General features: G+C 47.7%; 1 protein-coding gene across 6 annotated transcripts in view; it reads right to left on the minus strand.

Moving 5' to 3' along the window:
• The window catches only part of MPPED1 (metallophosphoesterase domain containing 1), a 102,888-nt gene that overhangs the window by 13,529 nt on the left and 70,891 nt on the right, over positions 1-18,468 (minus strand). For 4 of the 6 annotated variants that reach the window (XM_082420548.1, XM_082420543.1, XM_082420544.1 and 1 more), the window contains 2 exons: positions 15,730-15,843; positions 13,378-13,595 (listed from right to left, as the gene is read on the minus strand). In XM_082420548.1, coding sequence (XP_082276674.1) covers positions 13,477-13,595; positions 15,730-15,843 — 233 coding nt within the window. In that variant the 3' untranslated portion in view covers positions 13,378-13,476. Of the gene's footprint in view, positions 1-10,278; positions 13,596-15,729; positions 15,844-18,468 lie in introns of those variants that run through there. The other 2 variants (XM_082420546.1, XM_082420545.1) reach the window with 2 other exon arrangements.

Consider the following 18,468-nt stretch of genomic DNA (forward strand, 5'->3'; position numbering starts at 1 on the left):
CAAAAGTATTAAAAAGGACCAAAAAGAAATTCCAGAGTTTGAAAAGTTCAACTGAAATTTAAAATTCACTAGAAGAGCTTAACAGCAAATTTGAAGATGCAGAAGAAAGAATCAGAAAACTTGAGTATGAGTGAATTGAGATTATCCAGTCTGAAGAACAGAAATAAATAAATAAATAAAGGAAGAACAAAATTCTTTCTTGAAGAAGAAAAATGAACAGAGCCTCAAAGATTTGTAGGGTATCATACACACAGTGGAAGTCCCAGAAGGAGAGGATAGAGAAAAAGGGGCAGAAAGAATATTTGGAGAAACAATGGCCAAAAATTTCCCAAATTTGAAGAAAAACATGAATCTGCATATTCAAGAAGTTCAATGAACTCCAAGGAGGATAAAGGCTCACAGAGGTCCACACATAGACCTATCATATTAAACATATGACCATCTTAGTAGATGCAGAAAAAGCATTTGACAAAATTCAGCACTATTTCATAAAAAAACCTCTTAGCAAACTAGGAACAGAAAGGAACTTCATTAACTGAATAAGAAACATTTACAAAACACTATAGCTAAAATTACAGTGAATGGTAAGAAATTGAATGTTTTCCCCTAAGATCAGGAGAAAGGCAAGAATGTCCTCCCTCATCACTTTTATTCAACATCATACCAATAGTCCTAACCAGTGCAATAAGGTAGGAAAAATAAAAATGGGAAGGAAGAAATGAAGTTGTCTCTATTTGCAGATGACATGGTTAAATTCCAAAGAACTCACCAACAAGTTAAATAAGCTAACTAAGTGAGTGACAAGGTCAGTACCCAAAAGTTAATTATATGTCTATGCACCCACAGTGAACAATCAAAACGTGAAGTTTAAAAAACAGTACTATTTATAATATACCCCCATTAAGTACTTAGATATAAATCTAACAAATGTGTATAGGATCTGTATGATGAAAACTGCAAAACATAAATGAAGGAAATCAAAAATCTAAATAAACAGAGAGATAAATGGTTTTCATGAATTGTGAGACTCAATGTTGTTAAAATATCACTTCTCTCCAGTTTGATCTATAGATTCTATGCAATCCCAATCAAAATCTCAGCAAGATTTATATGTCAAGTCAATCCAAAAATATATATGAGGGGCAGAGTCAAGATGGCAGTGAGGGAAGACGAGGAGTTAGTCTCCCCCCAACTAGGGTGCCTGCTGGCTGCTAGTGGGGGCTCTCATCCCCAAGGAGACGGGAGGAACCCCACAGTGAACCGGTAGGACATAGGGGGACCAAGGGGGGAGGAGAAGTGGAGGCCAGACAACATCGGCACCCCTGAGGCCGGAGAGATCAGGAGAGGCAGGTGGGAGGGACTCTCAGGGAAGAGCGCGAGAGGAGCAGAGGGCGACCGCCTTGCCCACTCGGGCACGGGGAGCCTGCTGAGCTCCCAGGCCGATACCCTGCCCTCCAAGCCCCCTCCAGGCTGCATGCGTCCTGGCAGAATAGGAGGGAGACCCGGGAGATCAGAGGAGACAGGTGGGAGGAGCCCTGTGGGAGGGGCCCTGCAGGAGGAGCAGGAGAGAAGCAAAGGGCGATTGCCCTGCCCATTTGGACACGCAGAGCCTGCTGGGCTCCCAGGTGAGGTGCTCCGCCCTCTGAGACCAGGGGTGGGGGGCACGCCTGGGCCCCTTCTGTTCCTTGAGTCTACGCCCCACCCCCCACAGCCCCCAAGGCATTTTCCAGCCCTGTGGGTCCTGAGCATTGGCCCCGCCCACCACCCAAACCTCGCCCTTCCTTAGGCCCTGCCTTCCACAGCCAAGGCCTTTTCCCACCCTCCTTTTTTTTTTTTTCCCCTTTTCCCTTTTCCTCATTTTTACTACTGTGATACCGATGTACCTTCCGATTGTTGATTCATCTATGTTTTTATTTTTACATTCTTTCTAACATATGTTAGTTTCCTAGTCTAATATTATTTTTTACTTTTTATTGTTCTTTTTTTTTTTGCCACCCCACGTGGCTTGTGGGATCTTGATTTGCGAGCATGGGTTTGGGCGGAAGCTCCTGCAGTGGGAGCTCTGAGTCTGAACCACTGGACTAACAGAGAAGCTCAGACCCCAGGGAATATTCATCGGAGTGAGGTCTCACAGAGTTCCTCATCTCAGCACCAAGACCCAGCTCTACCCAATAGCCTACAAACTCCAGTGTTGGAAGCCTCAGGCCAAACAACCAGTAAAACAGGAGCACAATCCCACTCATAAAAATAAATAAATAAATAAGATGGCAAAAAAATATATCACAGATGAAGGAGCAAGGTAAAAACCTACAAGATCAAATAAATGACAAGGAAATAGGCAATCTACCTGAAAAATAATTCAGAGTAATGATAGTAAAGATGATCCAGAATCTCGGAAATAGAATGGAAGCACGGACTGAGAAAATACAAGAAATGTTTAACAAAGATCTAGAAGAACTAAAGAACAAACAAACAGAGATGAATAGTACAATAACTGAAATGAAAAATACACTAGAAGGAATCAATAACAGAATAACTGAGGCAGAAGAACGAATAAGTGAGCTGGAAGACAGAATGGTGGAAATAACTGCCGAGGAGCAGAATAAAGAAAAAAGAATGAAAAGAATTGAAGACAATCTCAGAGACCTCTGGGACAACACTAAATGCACCAACATTAGAATTATAGGGGTTTTAGAAGAAGAAGAGAAAAAGAAAGGAAGGGTCTGAGAAAATATTTGAAGAGATTATAGTTGAAAACTTCCCTAACATGGGAAAGGAAATAGTCACCCAAGTCCAGGAAGCACAGAGAGTCCCATACAAGATAAACTCTCGGAAAAACACACCAAGACACACATTAATCAAACTAACAAAAATTAAATTCAAAGAAAAAATATTAAAAGCAGCAAGGGAAAAACAAAAAATAACATACAAAGGAATCCCGTAAGGTTATCAGCTGATTTTTCAGTGGAAACTCCACAGGCCAGAAGGCAGTGGCAGGATATACATAAAGTGATGAAAGAGAAAAACCTACAACCAAGATTACTCTACCCAGCAAGGATCTCATTCAGATCTGATGGAGAAGTCAAAAGCTTTTCAGACAAACAAAAGCTAAGAGAATTCAGCACCACCAAACCAGCTTTACAACAAATGCTAAAGAAACTTCTCTAAGCGGAGAAACACAAGAGAAGAAAAAGATCCACAAAAATAAACCCAAAACAATTAAGAAAATGGTCATAGGAACATACATATTGATAATAACCTTGAATGTAAATGGATTAAATGCCCCAATCAAAAAACATAGACTGGCTGAATGGATACAAAAACAAGACCCATATATATGCTGTCTACAAGAGACCCACTTCAGACCTAGGGACACATACAGACTGAAAGTGAAGGGATGGAAAAAGATATTCCATGCAAATGGAAATCAAAAGAAAGCTGGAGTAGCAATACTCGTATCAGATAAAATAGACTTTAAAATAAAGACTGTTACAAAAGATAAGGAGGGACACTACATAATGATCAAAGGATCAATCCAAGAAGATATAACAATTATAAATGTTTATGCACCCAACATAGGAGCACCTCAGTACATAAGGCAAATGCTAACAACCATGAAAGGAGAAATCAACAGTAACACAATAATACTAGGGGACCTTAACACCCCACTTACACCAATGGACAGATCATCCAAACAGAAAATAAATAAGGAAACACAAGCTTTAAATGACACAATAGACCAGATAGATCTAATTGATATTTATAGAACATTCCACCCAAAAGTGGCAGAATACACTTTCTTCTCAAGTGCACATGGAACATTCTCCAGGATAGATCACATCTTGGGTCACAAATCAAGCCTCTGAAAATTTAAGAAAATTGAAATCGTATCAAGCATCTTTTCTGACCACAACGCTATGAGAGTGGAAATCAATTACAGGAAAAAAACTGTAAAAAACACAAATCCATGGAGGCTAAACAGTGTGCTACTAAATAACCGAGAGATCACTGAAGAAATCAAAGAAGAAATAAAAAAAATACATAGAAACAAATGACAATGAAACCACGACAACCCAAAACCTATGGGATGCAGCAAAAGCAGTTCTAAGAGGGAAGTTTATAGTAATTCAATCTCACCTCAAGAAACAAGAAAAATCTCAAATAAACAATCTAACCCTACACTTAAAACAACTAGAGAAAGAAGAACAAAGAAAACCCAAAGTCAGTAGAAGGAAAGAAATCATAAAGATCAGAGGAGAAATAAATGAAATAGAAACGAAGAAAACAATAGCAAAGATCAGTAAAACTAAAAGCTGGTTCTCTGAGAAGATAAACAAAATTGATAAACCCTTAGCCAGACTCATCAAGAAAAAAAGGGAGAGGATGCAAATCAATAAAATTAGAAATGAAAAAGGAGAAATCACAACTGACACTGCAGAAATACAAAGGATTATAAGAGACTACTACAAACAACTATATGCCAATAAAATGGACAACCACAAAGAAATGGACAAATTCTTGGAAAGGTACAATTTTCCAAGACTGAACCAGGAAGAATTAGAAAATATAAACAGACCTATCACAAATAATGAAATTGAAACTGTAATTTAAAATCTTCCAATAAACAAAAGTCCAGGACCAGATGGCTTCACAGGCGGATTCTACCAAACATTTAGAGAAGAGCTAACACCAATCCTTCTAAGAGTCTTCCAAAACATTACAGAGGGAGAAACACTCCCAAATTCATTCTACAAAACCACCATCACACTACCAAAACCAGAAAAAGATATCACAAAGATAATTTTAGACCAATATCACTGAAGAGCATAGATGCAAAAATCCTGAAGAAAATACTAGCAAACAGAATCCAACAGCACATTAAAAGGATCACACACCATGATCAAGTGAGATTTATCCCAGGGATGCATGGATTCTTCAATATATGCAAATCAATCAATGTGATACACCACATTAACAAATTAAGGAATAAAAACCATATGATCATCTCAATAGATGCAGAAAAAGCTTTTGACAAAATTCAACACCAATTTATGATAAAAACTCTCTAGAAAATGGGCATAGAGGGAACCTATCTCAACATAATAAAGGCCATATATGACAAACCCACAGCAAGCATCATACTCAATAGTGAAAAACTGGAAGCATTTCCACTAGGATCAGGAACAAGACAAGGATGTCCACTCTCGCCACTCTTATTCAACATAGTTTTGGAAGTCCTAGCCACGGCAATCAGGGAAGAAAAAGAAATAAAAGGAATATAAATTGGAAAAGAAGAAGTAAAACTGTCACTATTTGCCAATGACATGATACTATACATAGAAAATCCTAAAGATGCCACCAGAAAACTACTAGAGCTAATCAATGAATTTGGTAAGGTTGCAGGATACAAAATTAATGCACAGAAGTCCCTGGTGAGAGTAGCATTAACATATATACACTACTGAATGTAAAACAGTTGGCTGGTGGGAAGTAGCAGCATAGCACGGGGAGATCGGCTCGGTGCTTTGTGATGACCTAGAGGGGTGAGATAGGGAGGATGGGAGGGAGGCTCAAGAAGGAGGGGACATAGGGACATGTGTATGCATATGGCTGATTTGCTTTGTTGTGCAACAGAAACTAACACGGTATTGTGAAGCAATTATACTCCAATAAAGATCTATTTAAAAAAAAAAAAATATATATATATATATGAAAATATAAAGGAGCTAAATTAGCCAAAACAACTGAAAAAGAACAAAATTGAAGCACCCATACTACCCAACTTCAAGATTTACCCATAAAATTATAGTAATCAGGAGAATATGATTTTGACAAAAATCACAGACCTCTAGATCAATGGAACAAAATAGAAAGCCCAGAAATAAACCCACACAAACATAGTCAACTGATTTTTGACAAATGTGCAAAGGCAATTCCGTGGAAAAATAGTGTCCATTTGAAAAAACATGAAACTTGTCACATACCTCACACCTTACACAGAAATTAACTCAAAATGCATTATAGACCCAAATGTAAACATAAAACTTCTACAAGAAAACGTCAGAGAAAATCTGCATGACCTTGGGTTTGTCAATGTGCTACACCAAAAACACAATCTATAAAAGAAAAAATCGATAAACTGGACTTTATGAAAATTAAAAATTTTTGCTCTGAGAAACTGTTAAGAGTATACAAAGACAACCTACAGACTGGAAGAAAAGATTTGCAAATCACGTATTCAATTAAGGACTTGTATCCAGTGCCTAAAGAACTTTAAAATTCAAAAACAAGAAAAAAAACAACCTAGTTTTTAAAGAAGGGCACAAAAGATCTGAACAGATGCTTCACAAAAGAAATATGGCAAATAAACATATAAAAAGATGTTCAACATTATTAGTCATTAGGGAAATGGAAATTAAAACCACAATGAGATATAACATACTCAAATGGTTAAAATTTTTAAATTTTTAAAAAAATTTTTTTGGGGGGTATAGTTGATTTACAGTGTTGTGTTAGTTTCAGGTATACAGCAAAGTGAATCTGTTATACATATACATATATCCACTGTTTTTTAGATTCTTTTCCCATATAGGCCATTACAGAGTATTGAGTAGAGTTCCCTGTGCTATACAGTAGATTCTTATTAGTTATCTATTTTATATAGAGTAGTGTGTATGTGTCAATCCCAATCTTCCAATTTATCCCTCCCCTCCCCCTTAACCCCAGGTAACCATAGTTTATTTTCTACATCTGTAACTCTATTTCTGTTTTGTAGATAGATTCATTTGTAGCCTTTTTTTAGATTTGGTTAAAATTTTTTAATTGACAATACCAAATTCCGGTGAGGATGTGGACCAACAGGAAAACTCATTTATTGCCAGAGGGATTACAAAAGCATACAGCTGTTTTGGAAAACGGTATGATTGAAAAGGGGCCAAATAAAGGAATTTTTCAGGTGATGGAACTATTTCCTATAGTACTGGTGTGGTGGATACATAACTCTAAATATTTGTCAAAACCCTTAGAACTGTACATTACAAAGAGTGAACTCTATTGTATGCAAACTTGAAACAGCCAATCAGCGTGTCAGGGAGTCTCAGGATGGAATGCAGACTGTGACTGAAGGATCTAATTGTATTGCAAATATATGACAAAACCTCACTGATTAGGTGGGGGGAAAGGAGCGGACCAATTTAACCTTGGAAAACAGAGTTTAGACTGTAAAGCTAAAGACAAAAAGATTGCACGTGAACCCTGTACTCTGGTTGGTAACCATGTTTCTTACAGGGGTACAGATCAGCAGTTCTGAGACTCTGTGCTTTGTAGGTATCCTAGGGTCAAACAAATACCTAAACTGATTGTAGATATGGGAGCCAGGCTTCTGATCGTCAAAGAAAAAAGTTACAAATGGGCAAGGCAGCAAGGCAAGAGTAAATTCTGCATTGCTGGCTTAGCGTCAGAGGGGAGGCTGTCAGTATGAGCTAATGCTTATTTTAAGATAAATAGATGATAGGTGGATGGATGGACGGACGGATACAGAGGCAGGGATAGATAAGTGTATGTATACATGGATTAGTATACTACAAATATTTCCTAGCTCTGTCCACTAAGAGGGTCTAGAAATAGTGATAGTAGCAACCAGTCCACCTACAATTCAGATCTTAGTTTCTAAATAAAAGGAGCCAGAACTCTATGGAGAAATGGCTGATACTAGCACTGGGGCAAGAGAAATACAAGGTGAGCCTGGAGCAGAAAGCAAGAAAGTGAAACAAACAAACGAACAAACAAAAAAATAGGAATATGTCAAAAGAACACAGGAGCCAATTTGAAAGGGCTCCCAAATGGACAAAGTTAGAACAATTTGACCAATGAAATAAATGATAGCATGAGATTCTAACCTAAAGAATATCCATGCTGCTATAAATAAATGACAGAGAAGGGACAAATCTCCCTTACAGAACAATTCCAAATAATAAATGTAGGAGGGAAAAAGAAATAGAAAATCATCATGAGAACACCACAGTAACCATTGCTCCAGGCAAGATACACGGATGGACGCTAAAATTAGTGGGCAAAACTTTAGGAGGTTTGCATAGCCTTGAAATGTCTCCTCCAAATAGGTATTAATTAATGTGGTGATTTTATCATATGTCCACATTCTTTGATGCTTCATTCCCCTCTCCTTGAGTGTGAGCTGGACTAGTGACTCATTTCTAACAAACTGAGTATGGAAAAGGAAAACTAGGATCTTTATAGTGGAGAAACCTGGCAGACATCCCATAACCATGTGATCAAGATTAGCATCCACAGTGATAAGTCACGGTGGTCTAATGTTACCCCAGATATGATGCCTTGAGAAGGTCACATCACCTCCGCACATAACCCCAGACAAATCATGAGAAATCATCAGACAAACCCAACTTGAGGGGCAGTCTACAAAATAGTCAGTATTCTTCAAAACTTTCAAGGTCATGAAAATTGAGGAAAGGTGGGGAAAAAATATCGCCGACCACAGGGGGCTAAGCAAACACGATGACTAAATGCAACATGGTCTCGTGGACGGGACGTTAATGAAAAAGATCCAGGGACTTCCCTGGTAGTGCAGTGGTTAAGAATCTGCCTGCCAAAACAGGGAACACGGGTTCAAGCCCTGGGCCAGGAAGATCCCACATGCCGCGGAGCAACTAAGCCCGTGCACCACAACTACTGAGCCTGTGCTCTAGAGCCCGCGAGCCACAACTACTGAGCCCATGTGCCACAACTACTGAAGCCCACATGCCTAGAGCCTGTGCTCCGCAACAAGAGAAGCCACCGCAATGAGAAGCCCGTGCACCTCAATGAAGAGTAGACCCCGCTCACCGGAACTAGAGAAAGCCCGCGCGCAGCAACGAAGACCCAATGCAGCCAAATAAATAAATAAATTTATTTAAAAAAAAAAAAGATCCAAATGAAGATCTAATAGTCTTATATTGCTGCTAATCTCTTAGTTTTGATAAATGTAACATAGGAATATAAGATGTTAACATTAGGGGAAACTGAGTGAAGGGTATGTGGGCACTCTCTGTACCATCTTTACAGCTCTTTGTAAATGTAAAATTATTTCAAAATAAAAAGGTTTTTTTTTAAAGACGGAAATCATTTCCTGTTGTTCAGGGCCCGGCCAGGCTCCCCCTCCAGGAAGTTTTCCCTGATCTCCCCTGCACACTGGTTTGATCTTCCTTGGGGTCCTCAAGCCTGACTGTCTGCCACTCACTGGGCCCCAAGCATGTAGCAGCTGAAGGGTTCAGCTTCTTTCCTGGGATCAGATGAGCCTTCCAAAGTACCCCTCGGGCTTCCAGACAGCAGGGTCTAATTCCCACATCTTGGAGGACTTCCCAGTCCATGCCTTCAAGGGGAGGGTGGGGCTGAGGGCCCCCTGGAGTGTCTAAGATCTTCTGTGACGAGACCCCCAGCTGGCCAGGCAGGTTTGGGCCCAGCTAGGAGCTGTGGGTGGTGTTAGGGGAGAGCGTTGGGTGAAGCCTGGGTCCACAGAGCTTCTCACCTCTACTAGCTTGTTCAGGAGGGTGGTGCCGGGGTCTCCTGGAAGAAAAAGGCCTGGCAATTTGGTCCCGGTGGAGGTTCAAGGACCAGCTTCATGGAAGCTGAATTGCAAGAAAAAGCATCTGGGGTCTGGGCTCCCTGGGAACGAGCTCCGCATAAGGGCGGAGGCAGAGGGAGCGGAGGCAGCTCGCTGGATTTGCCCACCAGGCTCCCAGGGACAATAGGAGCGTCACCAGGGACCCCATCCTGTATCGTCCCATCGTGCCCCGGGGGCACCTGGGGAAAGATGGCTGTAAAGCATGAGTGCTGAACCACCTGCACCACTGTGTAAACCCCGGACACATCAGAGCCCGTCTACACTGAAGGCAGCAGGAGCACACGGCTCAGAGCTTAGCAGCTGCTGCCCATCAGCAGGGCGGGTACCAGGCACTTAAGCAGCGCTTGCAGTGTGACGGCAGTGCCAGAGGCGGCGGCAGCCACGGTGCGTCCCTGACCCTGCCCGGGAACCCTGCTCGGGTACACAATAGCCGAGCGTAGCAGAAGGGGTGCCTCAGACAGAGCAGCTGCTCCCCGCGGGCTACGGACGGGGACCCAAGGCCCAGGACCGGTCGTTGTAGGCACCTGTGAGGCTCTGGTGGAGGGGAGCTCTTTGGAAGGGCATATGACAGGTGGGCCAGTCTGAGGACAGGAGAGGGTCATTGAGGGCTGACGCCATCATGGGCTGCCTCAGCCTGCTCCCCCAGCCCCGTGGCTCTGGTTATGGCCCACAAATATAGGTCTCCAGAGAGCCTCCTCCCCTCCAGGTCCATTTATCACCCCCCGCCCCCGGCTGGCCACTGGACACCTCCCCCTGCATAACCCAAGGGCACCTCCAGCTCATGAATCCCAAACAGAATTCAACACCCTTCCTCCAACCTGTTCTTCCTGCCCCATGTGCCCCCTCCATGACGGGCAGCCAACACCCATTACCCTCCTTGGCTCCGCACACCCCTACCTCCTAAATCTACCTCCTAAATCTATCACTACCACCACTGCCACATCCCTGTTCCAAGCCAGGTCCAAGAGAGGTGCTCAGTGAATGTTTGTGGGCTGGATGGATGGATGGGTGGGTGAGTGGATGGATGGATGGATGGTGGTTGGATGGATGGTGGTTGGATGGATGGATGGATCAATGGATTGATCAATGGGTAAGTGAACAGTTGGGTAGATGGATGAGTGGCTAGATCGATGGGTTGATGGATGGATGAAAATGGCAGAACTTCTACAGCATAAGGAGCTTTGGAACTGGAGTTGTTATACCTGCCAGTATTTTTCTTGGGCAACACCAGGACCCTTAGTTTGACAAGGGCTGGATCGGAACTTGCTGTTTCGAGAAGAGGCCAGAGCTAAGCCCATTTTGAGATATTCTGTTTTGGGGGGACGAGGTGCTCCAGCTATTTGAACACAACAAGGCACAGAACTGCACGTGCCATCCTCCTCTGAGGGAAGCTGGAGCAAGCAGAAGGATGCCAGTCATTGGCACACGGATGGTCTTTGGCCTCTGAACTCAGTCCAGGACTCAGGACTTGGCCGGGAGGACGCCACTCCTCCCCTACATGCCCCACACGACACCCAGAGACACAGAGGAAGAGGCACCGGGAGGACTTCTCTTTCTTTTTACAAAGACTTTATTGTCTGACATGCTAGACAAAAAAAATTACAGCCACAATCAAGTTATGCCGAAATGATTGAGGAGCATGCCATCATCTTTCATACCTCAAAGACTTTTAATGAATTTTCTTTTAAAGTAACAGCTGCCTTCATAACTTTTATTTTCCACATAAAAATACACCATATTCTGAAGGTACGTTAGGAAAAAAAAATTTTTTTTTTAAGTTTATAGTTCTTGGTCCGCATAGAAATTCCGTAGAGGTTACTGAAAGGGTCTGGAGTTCTCTCCACCCCACACATTCACACACACGCCGTGCGTCAGAGGTGTCCCCAGAGACCCTGTAAACATCCCCGGCTACCAGGAACCACTTGGGCCAAAAAGGATTCCTGAAACCCTGCACCCCACGGAGCAAAGCTGGCCTCGGCCAACGTGGCGCTGCTACTGGGCTCCCCGGATGGTGCCCCTCGCCCCACGGGGAGCCCCACTTGAGTAGGGAAGGAATCATGGTCTCCTGGGATCCTGGGCGCAGAGAACAGGGTTGTCCAAGACTCCAGGGGCTCTCCATGAGAAATGAACCGGACAGGTGCTGAATAGGACCCTTAAAAAAAAAAGAGCCTTGGACCGTGCATTGCCTTGTAGGGCAGGAGCTTTGGGTGGTGGGAGAGCAGGGGCTGTGAAGCCAGAGACCAAGGTTCAAATCCTGCCTCTGCCTCTTTTGAGCTGTGCACCCTCAGGCAGGTTACCTCACCTCTCTGATCTCAATCTCCTCATCTCCAAATGGGGCACAGCAGTACCCACCTTGCAAGACTGCTGGAAATGAGATCGTATCTGCAAAGGGCTCATCAAATGCTGGTCCCCAGGCCTGGGACTAAGGGGAGGTGAGCAGGGCCCTCCTCTCAGGTGTACAACTTAAGGGGCGCCAAAAAACTCAGAGATCGAGATAAATGATACTATTTTAATGCGATGTTTTTAAAAATCAAAATTAATGCAGGAAAAAAAATCTATGATGAACAAAATATCCAAATTTTACATAAAGGCAGAATCTAACCCTGCACGTGCTAATCCTGCCTCACTGGCCTCACCCCAACGAGGCCCTGCTGGTTCTCTGTCCATCAGAGACTCAGCCCAACCCCCCAGTCCTAATTTAAAGAAGAAGAAGAAGCCCCCCGGGTGGAGCTGCCGGAGCCCAAGCCCATCTCTGTCTCTGTGCCATCTTCCTGTGGGGGCCGCTGGCTGGCACCCAGGAACACGGCAGCGCGACTGTGAACCACTCAGCCTCCTTCGGCTGTGGGCACGGCAGCCAGAATCCGAGGGACGAGGGAAATCCCACTGGGGGACAGAACCCAGTCGAGGGCAGCGATGAGAACCACGGGGTCCACTTTATTAAATTAAGAGGGGCGCGTGAGCACACGTGTGTGTGTGTGTGTGTGTGCACGCGCGTGCACGTGTGTGTCCACACCCGTATGGGCGCGTACAGGGGGCAGGGCAGCCTCGGCCCGCAGAGCCCCCCAGGCTTCTGAGTTCTGCAGAGCAGCGCAGCCCCCAGGGGACCAGGGGCATCCAGGACTTGGGAACCCTCCAGCTGGTCCTGGGCCCTCATCAGGCTCGTTCCGTAGAACCAACCCCCCAAGTCCAGGCTCCGAGCGGGTGCCCGGGATGCTCAGGCCACAGTTTACATCAGCAAAAATGCCCACAGGAAGAAAACGGGGGATCCATGAAGCAAAGGGCTGGTCGGCCTGGCCAGGTGCGGCCCGATTCCTGAGACGTCCCTGATCGTTCCCTCGGAGGCCTGGAAGGAATGGAAGGGCTGCCTGCACTCAGGCTACGACACACCCACCCACCCCCCAACCCTGAGGCTTGCAGCCACACAGACCCTCAGTGAGAAGGAGATTTTGTGCCAGAACTTCCAGAATGTGTCCAAGAGCAGCGGCTTCCCAAACCCACGAGGGTGTCCAACTGAGAAGGATAAAGATTCAGTCACTTCCCAAGCAGGACAGGGCCACGAGCGCAGTAGGTCCTTTAACAAGGAACACACGGAAGGGACACGCAGAAATCAGCGATGAGCGCAGAACCCCTGACGGACCTGCAGGGTCCTGACTCCAAATGACAGAAGGCTGAAGAGTCAGGGGTGATTTTCTTCATTCCAAGGCCTCAGCCCGCCTGCTGGGCTGGTCCCCGCAGCCGGACGGGCTGTCTGCATGAAAGGAAGGGGGGTTGGAGGTCCGTGCTCTCAGCTAGGTGTACGTAGCTGATGCGGGTGGGAAGCACTGGGGCCGTGGGGGCAGTCAGGAGTTCCGTGGTGTGGGGAGGTCGATGACTATGGGTGGGTTCACGGGCTGGTAGTTCACGGTGCACACAGATGCGTTCACATAGGTGGTTGTCCCATCTGCCATGACTCCATACCCTAGCAAGTAAGCACACAGCTGTCAGGGCTGAGAGGTGACACCAGGACCCGGAGCAGTGAGGGCAGTCTGGTGAGTGTGGTAGTCAGAGGGCACTCAGCCACAAGGGGCTGAAGATGTCTGGGGCGAGCTACTGAAACCATCAAGCATAGGCTCTTCATCTATACATGGTGATGATGATAGATGCTCCTCCCAAGCCTGCTGTGAGCAGCAAATGAGATAATAATTCACATGCTTGGCCCAGTGCCTGGAAAGCACACGGTGAGACATCATCATTGACATCATCACCATCATCACCATCATCACCACCGTCACTATCACCATCTCCATCATCGCCATCATCACCATCATTATCATCACCATCGCCATCATCACCACCATTATCATCATCACCACTGTCACTATCACCATCTCCATCATCACCATCATCACCATCATCATCATCATCACCACCATCACTATCACCATCTCCATCATCGCCATCATCACCATCATTATCATCACCATCGCCATCATCACCACCATTATCATCATCATCACCATCATCACCATCGTTATCATCACCATCGCCATCATCACCACCATCATTATCATCATCACCACCTCCATCATCACCATCACCACTATCATCACCACCACCATTATCATCATCACCACCTCCATCATCACCATCACCACCATCATCACCACCACCATTATCATCATCACCACCTCCATCATCACCATCACTGTCATCACCATCACCATGATCGTCACCATCACCATCATCATTATCATCACCACCATCGTTGTCATGTACTTTCTTCTCCTCACCTCTGTCCCCAAACATACCCTCTTCCCACCACATCTACTGGTCAGAATCCTCCTCAACCCTGAGCTCAGCTCACCTCCAAACCAAAAGGGACACTTCCCCTCCTCTGTGCAGGCTACCCATTCTTTGGAGCCCGCATTTTTCTTGTACAATCACGCAGGGGTGTGGTTTGGATCACACACAACCTTGGATCTGATGGCACTACACGCCCACAGTGGGTCTACAGAAAATGACAGCCGTTATTATTATCCCACAGCACAAGAGCTGATCGTCTCTCGCACGACCTTTCAGACTCTGCCTTTGATGGCTCATCTGTTGCCCAGAAGTCTGTGAGCTCCTTGGGGCTGGAGAGGTCTGATCACTCCTGCCCCTGACAGCACGATGCAGAGGGAAGGGTCTGAGCTTTGTTTGCTTCTGAGCTGGAAAGTGATCTGATGTGGACCAAGCCATGTGAGTCCCAGGGGCCCTGGCCCAAAGCAGATAGAGGTTCAGGAGGCCAGGAGACAAGCTTGGGGGAAAACCATGTGCTTCCTGGCAGGGTACAATGGGACCAGGAAGCCTTGGACAGGTGGGATAAAGTTTCAAAAAAGAGCAAAAGGAGGGATCTGTCAAATTGGTGAAATCAGACTCCAGTGAGGAAGCCTGAGGTCTAATGAGGTAAGCCCTGTGCAGTGACAGGCCGGGGCAGTCAGGGCTGGAGCCAACATCACCAGTCACCTTCATGGCCACCCTGCCCACTCCCCCGAGGTGATGTGGACATAGCAAGGGGTCCTGCCCCCAGGACAGAAGGCAGAACCTCACGTCTGTCTGTGTGTGGGGGGCGGTGGTGGGGGGAGATGCCAGTAAAGCCCCTTGGGCAGGCAGGCAGCCCTCCCCATCCATTAAACACCTACTGTATGCCAGGCCGTAGGGGTGTGAGCAACAAGACAGGGCCATGTGCCCTGTAGGAGCTCACAGTGTGCCCCCAAATCTAACACCTCCTCCATGTCACATCCAAATGTCCCCTCCTCCAAAAAGCCCCCAGCCATCTCCAAAGACTTCCCATGGTGGAGGAGGCACGGCAGAGTTGCAGGGCTCCAAGGAAGTAAAACTTACTTCTAAGTCTTGCCAGACTTTTCTTCCATCTTCCTGTGATAAAACATTTCAGCAATAGCTAACTGACAGCCGACACGTGGATAGGCGTTTACGAAGTGTATGTAGGAAATGGGCTATTTCCCTCTGGCCAGGGAGGAGGTGACTGGGTCCAAGGGAGGTGAGACAGCCCCCCCTGAAGGGCCAATGAGGCGCCCCGCCCCCCTGCAGGTAAGGCCCCCGCCCCCGCTGACCTTCATGGATGTGGCCGAAGACATGCAGCCGCGGCTGGACGCGCCTTTGCACCGTGTTGAGCAGCTCCACGCAGCCCACCCGCTGCATCTTCTTGGGGACCCAGTCCAGGAAGCCTGGCAGGGGAGACAGCAGGAGGGCAATGACGGGGCCCAGGCCGCAGCTCTGCAATCTCAGAGACACAGTGGCCCTGGACCCAGCCTGCCCGGCTCTCCCCACCCTGCCCTGCCTCAGCCTCAGGGAGGGAAGCCTGGTTCCAGCTTGCACTGCCTGGGGCCTTGCAGCCTCATCCCCCCCTGCTTCCCCGGCTCCTCCCCTGCAGGGCAGCACAGAGAGCCCACTTATAAAAGCCCGAGTAGGCCAGGCATGGTGGGGACAGAGCAGTCTCGACAGCTGTGAGCCCCCCAGACCATTCATGCTCAAAGTGGTCTCAAGACTGGCATCCACCCATTGCAGAGAGAAGCAAACTGAGGCCGGAGAGGGACAGCGGAGGCCCAAGGCCACCCCAGCAGGTGGCAGCAGAGCAGAACCCGGGAGCAGGATTTCCATGTTGGAAACTTTCTAAACAAACATCGCAAAATCATGAAAATAAACTTCTTCTTCTCCTGCAGCCTCGAGCACGTGGGCCATGTCTGGGTCTGCTCACACCGCCAGCCTCGCGGAGCCGTCCATATGGCGGCTGCTTATTATCCTCACGTGGCTACACAAACCAAGGGAGAGCAACTGATAGCTCTAAGCGGACAGCTAGGGTTCATCTCAGCCCCTCTCTGCTCAGGCGGGAGAAACAGGTTTCTACAACTGCTGGGAAGGGGAAGAGGAATCCTGCCACTCAAAGAATCAGACAGGCTGCAATGGACCTGACTTAGAGCTGAGAGAGAGAAAGAAGGAGGGAGAGAGGGAGGAAGGGAGAGAGGGAGAGAAAGAAGAAGGAAGACGAGGAAGAAGAGGGGAGAGACGGGGAGTAGGCAGGGGAGAGACGGGGAGTAGGCAGGGAACAGGCTTGGAGCAGACACTTGGGTTTAAGTCCCAGCCTCTGCTACCTACTGGCTGTGTGACCTTGGACAAGTCACTTAACCTCTCTGTGCCACATTCAACAATTCACCCAACAACTGGGCTGGGCTGAGCACACAGGCGCCCCCAAAACAGGAGCTGTGTGTTGTGTGTGAAGCAGGCGTGGTGAGGTATCCAGAGAGCAGGAACCCAGAGATGCTGTTGGAGGAGTGGATGGAGGGGTAGAAAGGGGGACGGAGGAGAGGGAGGGAGAGAGGGAGGGAGGGAGAGAGGAAGCAAAAAAGCCTGCCTCAGAGCCTCACTAGAAGCCACGTGTTGTGCCTAAACCACGTCAGGGCCCTGGGCCTCGGGGCTCCCTCCGTTTGGAAATGGGGGTAAGAAAGCCTTCATTTCAGCACTTTGTGAGGGTGGAGGGAGGCGCCAAGGGCTCTGGCTGGGTGTCTGGCACACAGTAGGTGCTCAGGGCAGCTTCTCCCTGAACAGGTATCTGAGCGAATGACTCTGGAGCTGCACTGGCCCTCACCTGACAGCCCTTCCCACCTGGGACGTCCTGCCCGCACCCACCTCCCTCCCTGCCTCTCCCAGGCCCGATGCTGAGACCACCCTTTCTGTCAGCCTCTGCGGGCCTCCTCTGACGATCTCTGTCTCAGGCTTCCCTCATCCTTGACCGTGTCCCACTGGGCCTGGCCGTTCGGTGTCCCTCTGCCCGGCATCTTGGAGCCTTCAAGGCAAGCCCTGTATCGGGTTAGCTCCTGGTCCCGCATGGCCAAGCCCAGCCCAGCCCAGCCCCAAACACCAAGGGAGTGATGACAGGTTTGGTGGAGGCACTGGCTGGGGGGAAGAGGCTGGTCTGGTCAGGACTGCTGGGAGTGGGGACTTCATTCTAAGGACTGAGGGAGCCACATAGGGTTATAGAGGGATGGCATGGCATAACAGACCATTCAGAGAATTCCCTCCTACTGACGTGAGGAGAGTGGACTGAGTGGGGCAAGACTCAGAGCTGGGGGACCAGTGAGGAGACCACGCTGGTCATCAAAGAGACACAAGACACTGGCACGGACTGAGGTGGGGACAGCAGCGGTGGAGAGGAGAGGAGGGAGCTGGAATGCAGTTTGGGGGTAGAATCAAAGGGACGAGCTGAGGGGCAGGAAGCGGGGTGTGAGGAAGGGCAGAGGGGAGGACTGAGAAAGGGGCCTGGGTGGCAGACGGCAGGCTAACGCGGAGACCAGGCGAGCGGTGACATCGGCTTGGGCCAGAGCGGGGCCGAGGGGCCGGGGAGGAAAGCTGCTGGCGGTGGGATCACAGGCCCTGGGGACTGTGGGATGGGTGGTCTGATGGGGTGGGGGGGCACGGGATGGGGCCCAGTGAGAGTGACCTTGGTGGTATTCAGCCCCCAGGACTCAGGTCTGGAGAGTCAGGGGCCCAGCCTGCCTTTTGACCTCCCAGAGCTCCAAGGTACCACGTGTATAAAAGGGGCAGTTGATCTGACCTCACCGCGCGGCTGTGAGGAGGTGACACATCGAGCCCCCGGCAGACAGTCGGTGCTCAGGAAATAAGAACCACGACGGGGTGACCCGTCCCTGGTGCCCCAGCAAGCTGGACTCAGAGCCCGTCTGCAGCTCCCCTCGACAGGCCCAGCTACGCCCCCACTGCCAGCATCCACATGCCCTGCGTCCTCCCCCAGCAGGAGCAGGTGTGTGCGGGGCCGGCCGGCCGAGGTGGGGCCGGCT

This window comes from Balaenoptera physalus, assembly GCF_965194825.1.
Source record: "Balaenoptera physalus genome assembly, chromosome: 13".
In the NCBI taxonomy this organism is placed as follows: Eukaryota; Metazoa; Chordata; class Mammalia; order Artiodactyla; family Balaenopteridae; genus Balaenoptera; species Balaenoptera physalus.